Source organism: Marmota monax, unplaced genomic scaffold (assembly GCF_021218885.2).
Source record: "Marmota monax isolate L192 unplaced genomic scaffold, Marmota_monax_Labrador192_F-V1.1 WCK01_AAM20220418_F8-fsc00278, whole genome shotgun sequence".
Lineage (NCBI taxonomy): Eukaryota > Metazoa > Chordata > Mammalia > Rodentia > Sciuridae > Marmota > Marmota monax.
In genome coordinates this window covers 1,565,793-1,583,114 of record NW_026694626.1, presented here as the reverse complement: position 1 = coordinate 1,583,114, position 17,322 = coordinate 1,565,793, and the positions used below count along the sequence as shown (strand labels likewise).

The following is a 17,322-nucleotide window of genomic DNA, read 5'->3' as shown; positions in this document are numbered from 1 at the left end:
CAGAGTAAGGATTTGGGAACCAATACAGTTGGGTTTAAATTCTAGCTCAGCTACTTTAAGAGTATGGCTTTGGCTATATGATTTCATTTATTTTGCTCTTTGTTACCTTAGCTATGCAATGAAGCTAATAGCAGGAACTGTCTGATAGGATTATTGAGAGGACAGAATGAACTTGTATACAAAGCTTTGAGTGTAGTATCCTTACCCTGTAAGTGCTTATTAAATATTAACTATTTTCATTTCTTTCCAGTTTAGATTCCTTGTTCAATTTTGCCTCATATTATATGCTCTGACAATATTACAGGCATTGTAATGTTGCCTTTGATGGCCTTAAAATCTTCTTGAAGCAAGAAGAAGCAGGAAATAAGAATGTTCTGACTTAAAAGCAGACCCTAAGACAAATTATTCTTCTATCTTTTAAGAGTTTTGAGGGACTATGAACATCAACGGAAGGAAACAATAAATTAATAGCCAAAAGCACACTGACGGGTCAAGAGATTAATTCATTTAGGGGAAAGGTTAATTAATTGGATGAATATATGACAAAGACTTCTCAAGGAGATATTTTAATTGACAGACACATTGCTGGAGATGGAGATAAGAGAGCAAGTGTGTTAAATCACATTTCAGTTTGGTGCTTTGGTTGCACTGAACCTGGGCTCTGTGCTAACTAAGGTGAGAAAAAGTGACGTGGTTTCCTGAAGGACTTTGAGGGAGAAGCAATGACATTTTGTTGCTCATCAACGGCTTCTCTACCATGTGCCCAGGCCATCTATACCTTCTTCCCCCAACTGCTGTTCAAAATTAGCTGTAAAAGAAATAAAGGTATGTTAGAGCCCCTCTCCTTTATGGATTAAGATGGACATATTGCTCACTTTACTAATTGTAGAAAAAAAAAGAAACTTGGTCTCTATTAAGGTATTTTAGAAAAGATGTGTGTGGACAGGAAAGTCAATTCATAGTGTTTTTACACAGAAGACAAACACTGTTAGGAAGACCATGTGCTAAAGATAGTTCTCAAATACTAATAAATCAATAATGTCAGTGAAAAATATGGTTTTATCATAAGTGGTAATTCTAGTGTTTTAAAAAAATGAAAACAAAACTGTGAAGGAAAAAAATTATAGTTTAGTTTTAATAAATTTTTAATAAATTTATAGTAGTTTTAATACATGATTCCAATTTATTTCACATAGAACCCTCTTAGATAAATAGTGCTACCATGGGTCAGTTGGCAGATTATTGCTTCTCACCTCTTTTGTCCTGCTTCATACTAGACTGGAGCCTGTAATATTTCCACATTGCCAGTAGAGGGTGCTGCAGAGACACTGTAAAAGAAAGGGATTTCTTTTCTAGGTTTCCTGTGTTGCTGCTTGGGTGGCTCTTGCTGTACACTGTGACCAGTAGGCACTGGACAGGTTTGCTCACTTTCTGCTTGCAATTTCTTGAACAGCCTTGGTTCACCTGCACCCCAGCAGCAGATTTGTGTTTGTTCCAGAATGCATTTCCCTTCCTTCCAGCTTTAGTTCAGTGACTATGAATCAATTCTGGCCCAGGCAACCCCGTGATCCTCTCAGTGGGCAGGGCAGCATCTATACCTTCTTCAACAAAGTACGGATCTTCACAATGGAGACCCTTCTTCCATTTGCTCCCTACCCTTACCACAGGATATTTCTTTTGGCCTTTTATTTTATTTTTTTTTCTTAGGAACAAATCTTCTACTAATAATTCTTTATAGTAAGTAAGTAATTTGAATTACTGTGATTTCTGTCTTTTGGCTGGACTTGATACATACCTCAGGAAGCAGGTGATTTTGGTTCCATACCCATATCCACTGTGCATGCACCATTCGACTCCATGCCAAAGGCGTACTATTGCAGGCACTTGGGACTCTGCTTAGTGTTTGTCTCTGCATTTGCACGGGGGCAGGGTAGGCATACTGAGGAGTTCACATCTCTAGGAGAAGCCTTCAGCCGTTGACTGGTGGGAGTTAGAGATGAATAATCCAGCTTCCACCTCATTAAGTGAGGAAACTCATCATTCTACAACGTTCTCCAGGAAATCCCTAGGATGATTGAGCCTTAGTGGCTCACAATGACTAACTGCTCAACAATTTATTGCGCATTGGCTTTCTTGTCCTCCCTGTCTATTTCTCCATTCACCCACCAGGGTTTCCAAAACTCATCCCGCAGATAAATTATTTCACTAAAATTCTTATTTTAGGAGATACTTCCAGGGCTATTGGAAGATAACCCAGTCTCAGAAATGAAGTGGGCCAGGCATTGAGAATTTATCCAAAGAGAAGCAGTGGAGTTAAAAACCTCAGTTGATCTCAGCCCAAGTCTCATTCTTTACATTTACTTCAGTAAATATATTTGAAAAGATATTTTAACTGTATAGTACATAAATGCAGACAAGTCTAAATATACAGACTCTAGAATATAGGTGCTCCATATACAAAAATAAAATTGCCTTGTTTAAAAGTGAATGTCTGTAGGGCTGGGATGTAGCTCAGTGGTAGAGGGCTTGCCTAGCATGTGCAAAGCTATACATATGCACACACACACACATACACACACACACACACACATATATATATATATATATATATAGTTTATATAGAGAGTGTATATATAAATTGTTTTAGTCAGCTGTTTTGCTGCTATGACTAAAGGACTTGACCGGAACAACTTTAGAGGAGGAAAAGTTTATTTGGAGGCTCATGGTTTTAAAGGTCTCAATCCATAGACAGCAGATTCCATTCTTCTGGGCTCAGGGTTAGGCTAAACATCATGGCAGAAGAGGGTGGCAGAGCAGCTCACTTGGTGATCAGAAAGGAGCCTCCAGTCTCCAGATACAAAATATTTACCTCCTAGCCACACCCCCAATGAACCACTTCCTTTAGCCACACCTCACCTGCTTCCAGTTACCACTTTGTTAATCCCATTAGGGATCAATTCACTGATTGGGTTAAGGCTGTAACCCAATAATTTCTCCTCCAAACCTTCTTGCCTTGTCTTACAAGGGAGGTTTTGGAGAACACCATAGCTCAACCATAACATATGCAAATCTTTGAAAAATGTTGCTACAATGGAGATTTAGGCAGCATTAAAATAAGAAATGTTTCCTGGTGACAGAAAAATTCACTTCTCATTATTTTGAATACAATATTTTATTGTTCGTAGGTTCTCCCTCTACACAGTCAGATTCTAGATTATTAGTTATTTTCTGTGAATGTGATTAAAATAGCACAGCTCTCTTCTTATGGCATATAAATGGAGATGGTTCTGTGTTGGAATCTAAAGCCCTGATTTTGGAACACAACTATCAACAAGACAAGCATTTGTTAGGCTTTCCTCAGGACTCACCATCTATAGGCCTGGAGACATGGTTCACAAGATCTACGATAGTGACCCACTGTTACGTTCAATGGCCACCCATGAGTATGGTTTTAAAACAGAGGAGTATTTGAAAAAGAGAGTGATGAGTCTCCAGGAAGAAGCTGATACTGATACGTATCTTATGGTGCACCTTATTAGTATGTACGTGCTACTTCTGCTTAAGACCCAGGTCAACCCACACTGTTTCTTTTGTCATCTAGACTAGAGCAGTGGTCCTCAAACTGTAACTGGCATTGGAGTCAGCACAGTTGAGTGGACCTTCCTTGGACTTTCTGATTCTAGGTTGGGAATAGAACCTGAGAATCTGTATGTCAAATGTGCACCAGATTCCTGGTACTGCTGCTGGCCAAGGGGACCACATTTGATAACTGTTCTATAGCAGTGTTTTTACAACCTTGGGTGGACACTGGAGTCACCTGGGGAGTTTTAAAATATAACCAATACTTGGGTCCCACCCAGACAAAATAAATTTGAATTTTGAGGTTGGGGCCATAAGTCTGTCTTTTAGAAACTGCACAGGTGATTCTAATGGGCACCTAGAATCAAGAGCCAATATCTCTGCCAGTGTATCGAAGACTGTATCATGTACACAAATTACCTAGGAATCTGGCTCAATTCAGATTCTGATTCCATAGCTCAGGGACAGGGTCCAAGATTTTGCATTTTTAGTGAGTATTCAGGTACAGCAGTTGCTGCTGCTTGGTGAGTCACACTTTGAGAACCAAGAGTCAGAAACACAGTCTTCCTGATCCCTTTTCTGGAGATTCGGTTTTCACATAAATTAACCAGAGATATACTAAATGATTATCTGGGCTTAGGGGTCAAATATCTTTTGTATATTAAAATCCAGACACAACTATTTGATCTGATTCCACAGGCTGTCTGATTAGAGCAAGAAGAGCTCTCTTTGTCTCACTTTGGGCCACAGGTTACCATGGCAACTTTTAGAAAACCATGTTTCAACCTGGCGGCACCTAGACATCACTGCCAATCCTAGTGAGGATACCCAAAGACATTCAGAGCATGGGCCACGTGGCCGCAGCTCCTCAGAGGGCTCTGTGTTCCCTGAGATGTGCATCTGTGCCTCTTCCTTCACCACATTGATTGCTAACTCTCATGCTGATGTCAGAAATAATTCTCCCTTGGGACAAATAAACCACAGTGAAGAATAAAGATACAAGCTATGGTTCAAGAATCTTAGCATTGGTGATTTGTGTGTGTGTGTGTGTGTGTGTGTGTGTGTGTGTGTGTAAAACAAAAGCACCAAAGCACCAAAGAGATAAGGGACAATTTACTCTAGAGGAAATTCTTAAATAAAAATAGTTCCTTCAAATTAAAATACTGTTTTTTTATCTGTTTTACATAAATAAAAGGCACAGGCACACTTTTAAGTCTCACTTCCTCCCATTTTATTCTTTGTTGAAGTCAAATGTATCACATGTGTATGTTCTATTTTTATCAAGCCAACCATGAAAAAAAAAAAAAGACCCAGAGACTTAGCTTCAGCATCTGATTCTATCCAGTTCCCAGATTCCTATCTCCTTAGGGGAAAACCCTAAACCAGAAGAAAAAAGTGTGAGAAGGCATAGTTTTGCCCTCAAGATACAGTTTGCCCACCCCGGCTGGTATGTTTGTTTATTTGCCTAATTCTAGAATGTGAAGCTTATTTAATTCCTTACAATGACGGGTGTGGATGGGATGGTCTCTAGCTTGCTGGGCTGTCCCCACATCTTTTATGAGTTTTGTTCAGGGATCTGATGAAGGACACCACCCAAGGAACAGATTCTTTCAGGACAAGAGCCGCAGGGAGTGACATTTAGCTTATTTCCTCTGGTGGGAGCTGCTTCCTCAATAGGGAACCAGAGGATGCTTTGAAGGTGTCCATGTGAAGTGGCAGATATTTCATCAGCTCTGCTTCTAACAGGAGGGGCTCTGGGCAAGGAGGCCCACATTATAGAGAAGGGTCTGAGGGTTTTGGTTGATAGTGTAGGCCTTCTGGGGCCTGGAGTGGTGGCTATGACATCAATGGTGTGTGTGTGTGTGTGTGTGTGTGTGTGTGTGTGTAGTTTCTGAAGCAGCCACAAATTTCCATAGAGAAACTATAGGTAATATAAGTAAATAAATAAAAAATAAAAAAACAACAGTGTGTGTTTATGGAATATATTCATGTTAGCAAATAAATGCCTTGGATCTTTCTGTAATTGTAAAGCACTTTTAAAAAAGACATTAACTATAAAAACTAAGAGGCCAAGGAACTGGGAGCAAAGAAAGTATTTTTTTTTAACCTTGCTGCTGTCTCTACTCTTTTATTTTTAAAGGTAAACGTTGACTAGATTATTAACACTCTGATGAGTGGATGATAGGAGCTGTAGGATGGTAGCTGGGCTGGGACCTTTGTGGAGAAGAGTCAAGGGCTCTCATTTTTTTCAGTTTTCTTGGGACACTAAGGGAGGGGTAGAGGAGTAGGGAGAGGATAGGAGGAAGGCACAAGGGGGAGGGGAAGGACAAGGACAGCAGAGATGGAAGGCCAAGAGGAGAATGGAGGAAAAGGGAGAGCCAGTGAGAGGTTGCACAGGGGGAGGCTGGGGACAGGGAAAGGTGGAGGGATCAGGAGACTAGGAGACTGGGGAGGAGGGAGAAGCAGGAGAGGAACCGGGGGGCTGGAGGGCCAGGGGAGATGAACTGACATTTGCTTAGCATTCATTTTATGTGAGACAGTGTGCTCTCACAGAAATCACTTCATTAAATCTCACAAAGAGTCCGCAAATTAGATGTATTTTAATCCTCAAATTTTAGATGAAGAAATCTAGGCTCCAAAGAGCTCTCTCACTGCTTGAGGTCACAGAGCAAGGAAAACATGGTTGGAAGCAAACACTCCTTTGAGTTCCTTCCTTGTTCCTTTCTCCATATCTTATTTATTTGGAACATTTGCCTATATATAAAGTGAAACAAGAAAGCCAAGGGAAGCTTTCTGGGACAGACTTTAATAGAGCCTATGCATGTACTGAGGCTCCAATTTCAGTGATGGAGGTGATCTGAGAGGTACATTATAGACTTTGGGAAAAGCAATGACCTTAGGAAACAAGCTGTACAATTCATGAGAAGAAACAGCCTTGGAAAGAACTGTCTGACGCAGGATGTTTCCACTGTCACGTTTAGAATCACCATCTTGACATTAGCAACTCCACACAGGGGCCACCGATAGCAGTTATCATCCTCTAATTAAATAGCTATCTTGCTTCAGATCCAAATATGATTCCTCCCTTTTTGGGAGGAACCGATCAGTTTACCAAACTTCAAAAGGCAATTTCACTTTTTTTTTCCCATTCTAAAAAACAAATCCATGTGTAACAAGAGATCAAAGAGCTACAATAAGCCACGAGGGATGGGTGACATGTGGCACATAGTAGGCATTCAACCTACTATTAGTTGAAGTAATGAATGCGTGTTTCAAGCTCTCTTGAAAAAAAGTGATTGATCACTTCATGAAAAAAAATCACTGATGTGTTAAGAACTGTGCAGAAATAGTATTGCAAAAATTTGCCCTCTAAATGGCTTTTATTCTAGTCTGTCTACCTTCCAATCCAGCAAGCTCATGATCTAGGGGATGAGTACACTGCTTTAGTACAAGGTTTCTAGTATTGTTCTCTGAATCATCCATATTAGGATGACTTGTGACTCAGCCCACATTTTAGGGGTCCTTTTAAATGAATCTCTTTTAATAAGATTCCCCAGAAATACATCATTTGAACTGAAGCTTGAGAACTACTGATTTAGATAGAGGTTAACTAAGCTTCTCTAATACACTTTTATAGACTCAGGGCTCTTTAACTGAGTTTCAGTTAGCTAGAATTTAAGTTTGTACTTTTGTGGATTCTAAGCCAGCATTTCTCAGTCTTCAGTGAAAGTTGACTAAATGGTAGATTCCCAGACCCCATTCAAAGAGACCAGGTTGAAGCCATATTTTCTGTATCTTCAATACACCCCATGTGATCTTGATGAACGCATTCTTCAGACCTCAAATCTAAAGAGGATCCTTTCAGAAAACTCTGTTCCTGTCAAACAGTCATATAATCTCTGAGAGGACACTTTGTCTATTGGGGATAAATAATAAACTCTATTTGTAAGTAGCTTTAACTATCAGAAATTTCCTCTTATATCAAATTAATATAAAACCCCATATATTGTGTCTGCCTGATTCTTAGAATTAGAGCTACATAGAAGACTTGAGTTTCTATTATTATTATTATTATTATTATTATTATTATTATTATTATTATTTTAGTACTGGGGATTGAACCCAAGGGGGCTTAACCACAAGCCACATACCCAGTCTCTTTCACTTTTTATGTATATTTTATTTAGAGACCTGATTGCGCTAAATTGCTTGGGGCCTCTCTAAGTTGCTGAGGCTGGCCTCAAGCTTGAAATCTCCTGCCTCAGCCTCTGGAGCCCCAGGATTACAGGCATGCATTCAGCCTAATGTTATTTTAAGAAAATGTGCTTAATCAAGAAAATAATCGCTGGGGCTGAGGATGTGGCTCAAGTGGTAGCGCGCTTGCCTAGCATGCGTGAGGCACTGGGTTCGATTCTCAGCATACAATAAAAATAAAATAAAGATGTTGTGTCCACCTAAAACTAAAAAATAAATATTAAAAAAAAAGAAAAAAGAAAATAATTGCTTCTGTTCCCTTCGGATCCCAGTTTTGCTCTTTCTGCAAAGGGTAGGCGAGGAAATCTGAAAATGCATCCCTGATGAGAAGATGAGTGCTTCTGCTATTTAAACAGCAACAATGCTTAGAAAATCTAACATCTAGGGACACCTCAGATCCTCTTGTCCTACAATAATGTCACAACATGCATAACCAAGATAAAACAAAATCTGAGTTCTTGGATGTGAGAGTCCCGTTTGTCAGATCGTTGAGGAGGAAAGGGATCAGAAAAGAATAAGGTGAGGTGGACTCAGGTGAGGAGGGCCCTCCTGTGAGTGGTCAGTGGGAACCTTGCCTTCTCCTGCCCACCCTTCCTTCTTGTCCCCCTGCAATGCCCTGAAGGTCAGGCAGCTGGTTCACAAGCTTAGGAGTAGAGGCAGAGAAGGTGACTGGATGGAAGCACACTGACATGTTTCCAGCTATTCACGGAGCCTTCCCCAGATCTTCAGAGCTGAACTAATCCATCCCATTCATTTGCCTACTTAAAAACAGGATTGTGAATTCAAAGCCAGCCTCAGTCACTTAGCAAGGCTGTAAGCAATACAGCGAGAACCTTTCTCTTTAAATTAAAAAAAAAAGGTTGGTAACTCAGCAAAAAGGGGCTGGGGATGTAGCTCAGTGGTTAAATGCCCCTGGGTGCAATCCCTGGTACCAACCAACCAAATAACCAAACAAACAAAAAACCCAACAAAAACAAATAAATATTTTACTCATTGATTCTGGGAAGAAATCAATTGCTAGCAAAGTTTTGAGGTGCAGTGCAGATGATTTTGAACACAAAGGAAGGGATACCCACCTAGAGTGGCCATTATGGTATTGAATCATCATTTAGAACAATGTGACTGGGCAAATTTAAAAAAAAATCGTGTCCCAATTTTTTATTTGTAAAATAAAAATAATAATAAGTAACTTAAGTAACTGTTAGCACTTTTTGATGACTAGATGAGAGAGCACAACTTGTATTAATTCCTAGATATCTGTTGATTCAGAGAACAGAATGCCAGTCATCATTGTCAGTATCAGTAATAGTGGTGCTAGTTTGCAGGTGGATATTCATGAACCAACATCAGTGAGTTCTTTTTTGTTGGTGCTTAAAATGATTACATAGGTAGGATGAGGAAAAAGGGGAACATGAATGAGTACTTGAAATCTAGAATTTGCCTCAATTTTCGCTTTAACCTAAGGAGAGACTGAATTTGGGGGGTTGAGAGTGCGAGGCATTAGGTCTTGAGTGAGCTGACTTAAAAAAAAAATTGCGCTCTCCTATTCTGCAGACCAAATTTGGGTTCCTGAACTACAAAGTCATTTTTCTTAGAGAAGATTTCTTTCTGCCAGGTTTAGGGTGCATGACTCACACAGCATCAGAAAATCTTGGTTTGTTTAGATGTTTTTAATGATGCAATTCTCAGACTGTTTATTCTTTGTGGCAGGAAATAAAAACAGGAGGACTCCAGAACTCAATGTGTCTTTTATAAATGTGTGGGATGATCAAGGCTTAAATGTTCTTAAACATAAAATACAACTTAAGTGAATGTTTAAATCATTGCCAAGTCCAGCATTTGAGCCTGCAGTAGGTGGGTCTGAGAGGTAGGGAGCATTCTGGGTTCTAGACCTACACAGGATGCTGGCTGTGTAATCTCTGGGACTTTTCTCTTCCCCAGCCAATTAGGACTGTCAACAAATGCTCTGCAGAGATAGGGCTTTGTTGGGAGCATTAAAGAAAAGAGGTCCGGCATTGACCCAAGGCAAGCTGGGATCACTCTTAGCAGTCATAGCTAGGAAGTCTTGGCTCCATTTGGAAATGTTTGCTAGATCACAGCCTCCCAGGAAAGAAAGCCACTAGGAAAGGACAAACGCAAGGCTTTTATCTCACTTTGAGCCCAAACTGGCTCAATGTAGATGGTGATCTCCTATTCTGCAAACCAAATTCGGGTTCCTGGATTACAAAGTCTGACACCTGGAGGAGAGGTGTTTCTGCTGGCGCTTGGGGGCTGCCTTAACTCAGGGCATTATCATGAGTCAGCAGACTAGATGGACCCCTCTCTACCACCAAGCCAAAGCTCTTGGAGTGGACACTTGGTCTACATTTTTATTTCGTAAATAAAATATGGTCTCACTTTTCTTTTGTAACCCAGAGGTATGAGGATACATTTGTTGTAAATTGCATGCAGATAAAAGGGAGATTCCTCTTGAAGCTACATCCTCTTAATAATAAATAATTTTTGATCTACTATACATAACAGTAGTGCATTTCTTGTTAAAACAGCAAGCTTGTTTTTTTTTACCAAAATGAAAAGAAAACATCCATTTCTTTATAAATATTTTAAATAGTTTAAATACATATTTCATACCAAGGTTATAAAAATAGCTTCTTTTTTTTTGATAAATAAAGACGTTTTCATTTACATGGCAAATAACGTGCGAATAGCTAACCACTGGCCACCAGCTCTATTTGACTGATTGTCTAGGAGATGACATGCAGTGATAATTGTCCCTTTGCCTTCACCAAAAGAAAAATAGATCAGCGGGAGCTGTGCGCTCCCGAGGCCAACAGCGCTATGGATATTGTTCAGGAATGACAAACAGGCACTCAGGAAAAACCTTTGCTGCACTTCACAAAAGCCACCTAGGACAAAACTAATCCACAAATTCTTTGTCTGGGACTTCTAGCTGCTCAGACCCTCGGGGTCTTTGGACTTTTACCAAAGTCTGTCAAACAGACCAGGAAGTTAATACCTGTACAGAAAAATGTTTGTATTATGCTTCTAGGATCTAGAAATCATTTGCTACAGTATGGAGGTGGCTCTGCCTTTCACTGGCTCCTCACACACTCCTCTGCAGGATTCCCAACTTTGCCTGCAGAGGCAGAAAAGGCAAACTAAAGCTGTCATGCAGTGGTGGGTTTCAAAATGGCAGCTGCGTCTCGTGTGCTGATATCATACGTTTATGGCTTTGTTAGCTTTCACTTCCGCTGTGCTTGTGACAACTTCCAGTGGAAAGTTCTCCAAGGGTCTGGTAGAGGCTGATGCTGTTCCTTCTTGGTCCCAAGAGCCTGGTAAGTTTTCCAGACTGAAGGAACTAACAGGTCCCTGACTGAAATTGCCCTCCTCCGATCTGGATCTGCTTGGGAGAACCAAGTGCAAAGATGTTTCCGAGGAGGAGCAGACAGAGGAAGAGAGGGTAGCCGAAATAGACTGCAAAGGGGTTAGCGTGGTATCTGAATGTGGAGAGATGCACCTTAAAAATTGCAAATGACCCTCTTGGACGACCTGGTAGTGGGCAGGTGAATAATCGAGGTTTGGAGAATGATAACGGTCACTGTCTGCTGGATTTTGCTCATGAACTCCAGTTCGCTGGGGGCTGCTCCCCACAGAGGAGGGATCCACACTCCAAATATCAGAGGTGACATTCCCATGACAAAGTTGTGCTTGGGTATAAGCCGCTCCACCTGTTTGCAAGTGTAAGCAAGGTTGGTGCATGCTCCAGTTCATCCTGGTCTGCAAGCTCTCTCTGGATGGACACACAGAGGCGGTATGCAGAGAGCAAAGCCCTGATGGCTGCTGAGGTAACAGGACGTTTTCCAGAAGTTGCATCACATTCTTCATGTCTTTACCTAACTGGGAGACCTCCTGAGTCAGCGTTGTTACCTGTGCGAAGAAAGCAAACGAAAAGGCAATAGTTAGAGGTAGATTTTAGAGCAGATTTCAGAGCAGAGGCAGAGAAGTGAGATTTTTTTTTTAATAAGATGTGAAAGTCTTTTTCAACTCCATGTCCAACCAAGTCCGAGTGGGGAATGAGAAGGTTCAGCATCTGGATGAACATACATCATGACCTAAGGCCATTCTTGTTCAGAAGGAAGCTAGAGAAACATACATTATCTAGGTATCTTAATCAGCAATTCTGGAATTCTTGAAAAAATTAGAGAAGTAGAACTTGCATCTCTTAAACACTGATGGTGACTTTTTTTTTTCTTTTCTTTTCTTTCTTTTTTTTTTTTTTGAGAGAGTGGGATGCACAGTGGGGCACAGAAGTCATCAGATGCTTCAAAACAATGTGGAGGGGCAGATATAGTATGTAAAGCACTCAGCACACTGAGCACCACCTAGTGGTGGTGGTGTGGACACCAAGTGAATGGCAGCTTGCTCTTTTCCTCTTGTAGTCCATGCTAAAAGAGGTTCCGGAGGCAAAGGGTCTTCAGTGGTGGTCAGCAAGAATTCACACCAGGTTTGTTAGGGAGAGAGTTCCTATAGAAAAAAAGGAAAGCTACAAAATGACAATTGGAAGGAAATAAAAAAAAATGCAAAGTGGGTTCTGCTGTGCTTGTGACAACTTCCAATGGAAAGATAAGCACTGTGGGCACCTTGGAGACCTGGAATCTATCAATGAACAGGGAACCCCATGAAGTTATAACCCAAATTGTGTGCTATATGCTTCTGTAGGCAAGACATTTAGCATTTATCAAGAGACTCAAAAGGAGACATGGTCACTAAACGCTTAAGAATCACTGAAGAATATTCTTTTTTTTTCATTTTATACTTAAAACCAATAATTAAATTCATGACAGAAATCATTTTCCTACAACCACATTAGGTACATTAGGTGTTGGGTTTTGTTTTTAAATCAAGGAAAACCACCAACAGATTGAACTGGACTCAAATCTAGCTTTTTCAAAGTGTTTGTAGGAAGACCGACATTTCAGGAAGCAGGACACACACACATATTTTCTAATCTTCGGTCAGATTCATAACACTAACACAATGTAATATTTTGTGTTTGTTGCAATTACACTTTGTAAAGGACTTTCTAATGACTTGATTTTATTGTCGTGAACCACAAAGCTCCAAGAGAAGCAGCTGGGCCCCCTGGCTGAGGACCATCAGGACAAAGAAAGGGCAGCTCCATCTCCCATGATGCTAAAACCCAGACTGTTGCTTCCAGCAGATTTTCTTCCACATTTAAGCACACGTTCCTGATCCACCCAGCAGCTTCACTCAGTCCACTTCCTCAGAGTGCACTCTGAAACTAACTCTCCCTGGCAGGCCCACCAGGAGGTAGCACTGCTTCGGGCAGGCATTAAAAAAAAAAAAATGCCAGAAGGAGGTTTTTCACAGTTCAAGCAACCAACCAGTAACACCTGCCCTGAAATCTACAGGCCAAAACATTTCTGCCCTGCTGCTGGCCATGGAACTTGAGGAACCTGACCAAATACCTGCCCAATTTTTCCGCAGATCTAAAAAATACTTCTGCAGACAACAAGCTACCTCTCAGCCTCACAGTTAAGAAGTGGAACAGTGAGTCTCAGGAAGGTTCAGCGAGCTTTGGAATTTGTGTTTCATCAATTCTGGAGTCCCAACCCCTTGGGAGGGTGAGGAAGGAGGAGGGCTTGGCTACTTCGGGAAATAGAAAAAGAGGGAGAACTTCCAAATTCATTCTACGAGGCCAACATCACCCTGATACCTAAACCAGACAAAGACACTTCAAAGAAAGAAAACTACAGACCAATATCTCTAATGAACCTAGATGCAAAAATCCTCAATAAAATTCTGGCCACTCGGATACAAAAACATATCAAAAAAATTGTGCACCATGATCAAGTAGGATTCATCCCTGGGATGCAAGGCTGGTTCAATATACGGAAATCAATAAATGTTATTCACCACATCAATAGACTTAAAAATAAGAACCATATGATCATCTCGATAGATGCGGAAAAAGCATTCGACAAAGTACAGCATCCCTTTATGTTCAAAACTCTAGAAAAACTAGGGATAACAGGAACATACCTCAATATTGTAAAAGCAATCTATGCTAAGCCTCAGGCTAGCATCATTCTGAATGGAGAAAAATTGAAGGCATTCCCTCTAAAATCTGGAACAAGACAGGGATGCCCTCTCTCTCCACTTCTCTTCAACATAGTTCTCGAAACACTGGCCAGAGCAATTAGACAGACGAAAGAAATTAAAGGCATCAAAATAGGAAAAGAAGAACTTAAATTATCACTATTTGCAGATGACATGATTCTATACCTAGCAGACCCAAAAGGCTCTACAAAGAAACTATTAGAGCTAATAAATGAATTCAGCAAAGTGGCAGGATATAAAATCAACACGCATAAATCAAAGGCATTCCTGTATATCAGCGACAAATCCTCTGAAATGGAAATGAGGACAACCACTCCATTCACAATATCTTCAAAAAAATAAAATACTTGGGAATCAACCTAACAAAAGGGGTGAAAGACTTATACAATGAAAACTACAGAACCCTAAAGAGAGAAATAGAAGAAGATCTTAGAAGATGGAAAAATATACCCTGTTCATGGATAGGCAGAACTAACATCATCAAAATGGCGATATTACCAAAAGTTCTCTATAGGTTTAATGCAATGCCAATCAAAATCCCAACGGCATTTCTTGTAGAAATAGAGAAAGCAATCATGAAATTCATATGGAAAAATAAACGACCCAGAATAGCAAAAACAACTCTAAGCAGGAAGTGTGAATCAGGCGGTATAGCGATACCAGACTTCAAACTATACTACAGAGCAATAGTAACAAAAACAGCATGGTACTGGTACCAAAACAGGCGGGTGGACCAATGGTACAGAATAGAGGACACAGAAACCAATCCACAAAACTACAACTACCTTATATTTGATAAAGGGGCTAAAAGCATGCAATGGAGGAAGGATAGCATCTTCAACAAATGGTGCTGGGAAAACTGGAAATCCATATGCAACAAAATGAAACTGAATCCCTTTCTCTCGCCATGCACAAAAGTGAATTCAAAATGGATCAAGGAGCTTGATATCAAATCAGAGACACGCCGTCTGATAGAAGAAAAAGTTGGCTACGATCTACATACTGTGGGGTCGGGCTCCAAATTCCTCAATAGGACACCCATAGCACAAAAGTTAATAACTAGAATCAACAAATGGGACTTACTCAAACTAAAAAGTTTTTTCTCAGCAAAAGAAACAATAAGAGAGGTAAATAGAGAGCCTACATCCTGGGAACAAATCTTTACTCCTCACACTTCAGATAGAGCCCTAATATCCAGAGTATACAAAGAACTCAAAAAATTAGACAATAAGAGAACAAACAACCCAATCAACAAATGGGCCAAGGACCTGAACAGACACTTCTCAGAGGAGGACATACAATCAATCAACAAGTACATGAAAAAATGCTCACCATCTCTAGCAGTCAGAGAAATGCAAATCAAAACCACCCTAAGATACCATCTCACTCCAGTTAGATTGGCAGCCATTATGAAGTCAAACAACAACAAGTGCTGGCGAGGATGTGGGGAAAAGGGTACACTTGTACATTGCTGGTGGGACTGCAGATTGGTGCAGCCAATTTGGAAAGCAGTATGGAGATTTCTTGGAAAGCTGGGAATGGAGCCACCATTTGACCCAGCTATTCCCTTCTTGGTCTATTCCCTAAAGACCTAAAAAGAGCATGCTACAGGGACACTGCTACATCGATGTTCATAGCAGCACAATTCACAATAGCAAGACTGTGGAACCAACCTAGATGCCCTTCAATAGATGAATGGATAAAAAAAAATGTGGCATTTATACACAATGGAGTATTACTCTGCATTAAAAAATGACAAAATCATAGAATTTACAGGGAAATGGATGGCATTAGAGCAGATTATGCTAAGTGAAGCTAGCCAATCCCTAAAAGACAAATGCCAAATGTCTTCTTTGATATAAGGAGAGTAACTAAGAACAGAGTAGGGTCGAAGAGCATGAGAAGAAGATTAATATTAAACAGGGATGAGAGGTGGGAGGGAAAGGGAGAGAGAAGGGAAATTGCATGGAAATGGAAGGAGACCCTCAGAGTTATACAAAAGTACATACAAGAGGAAGTGAGGGGAAAGGGAAAAATAATACAAGGGGGACAAATGAATGTCAGTAGAGGGGGCAGAGAGAGAAGAGGGGAGGGGAGGGGAGGGGAGGGGGGTAGTAGAGGATAGGAAAGGCAGCAGAACACAACAGACACTAGTATGGCAATATGTAAATCAATGGATGTGTAACTGATGTGATTCTGCAATCTGTATATGGGGTAAAATGGGAGCTCATAACCCACTTGAATCAAAGTGTGAAATATGATATATCAAGAACTATGTAATGTTTTGAACAACCAACAATAAAAAATTAAAAAAAAAATTAAAAAAAAAAAAAAGAAGGAGGAGGGCTTGGGCCCAGGAGTTTGAGGCCAGCCTGGGAAACACAGTGAGACCCCGTCTCTAAGTAAAAATACATAAATAAATATGCAGATGGATCACACTTGAATCAGCATCACAGGATCTTTGCTCTGCAGACATTCACAGGTTCCATGTCAAGTAGTTAGCTCTCCTGCCACTAAATGGGATGGTTGAAGGATTGTATGACCATCCTTCCTTCTAGGTGGCCCAAACTTCATTTCTATGAAGCTCACCATTAGCTCAGCTCCCAATAAAAATGTTTCCAAATGGTATAAAACAAAACAAAACAAAACAAAAAACTCTGAGGATTAAAGAAAGACAGCCTTTGAAGAACAGGTTTGAATTTTAGACAGATCAACAATCATGTGATTCAGTAAATGTCTGAGTAAATTTATAATGCAATGTGTTTCAGGTGTGTTTTCCTGAGTGCATTGACCATTAGCACTGAGGCAGGCATTCTTATTTCCCAATCTGTAGAATGGGAACACTAAGACCAAGAGATAAATGACATTTTTTTAGGCCATTTCTTTCATGAATGATGGTCTTTGGTCCAGAATTCACACTCTTTAAATTTGGTTCTCTCTCATTTTTTAAAAAAATATATATTTTTTAGTTGTTGATGGACCTTTATTTATTTACTTAGATGCAGTGTTGAGAATTGAACCCAGTGCCTCACACATGCTAGGCAAGTGCTCTACCATTGAACCATAACCCCAGTCCTTATTTTTCTTTTGTAGAGTACATCATTATCACATGAGAAAGGGAATATTGCTTAAGAGAGATTTGAGAGATTTTTGCTAATGTGGTCAGAATCTATGAGGGGCACAATGTCACAAAGAGGTAGTCTCATGGAAAAAAGTGGTTTAACTGTTAATTCAACATCAAGTAAGTAAATTGTTATCATCTCTAAAAATAACGGGAGAGTGATCAAACACATTAAATTCTTTTCATAACAAATTATATGAATGCAAAAACAAGACTCACCACAGAAT

The 17,322-nt window shown here is 40.1% G+C and overlaps 1 protein-coding gene across 1 annotated transcript in view; it reads right to left on the bottom strand.

Moving 5' to 3' along the window:
• Positions 1-10,539: 10,539 nt before the first annotated feature.
• Positions 10,540-17,322, bottom strand: part of Kcnh8 (potassium voltage-gated channel subfamily H member 8) — a 368,692-nt gene continuing 361,909 nt past the window's right edge. Inside the window, exon 16 of the mRNA XM_046422707.2 lies at positions 10,540-11,760. Within this exon, the coding sequence (XP_046278663.1) occupies positions 11,050-11,760 (711 nt within the window). The 3' untranslated portion in view covers positions 10,540-11,049. The remainder of the gene's footprint in view (positions 11,761-17,322) is intronic.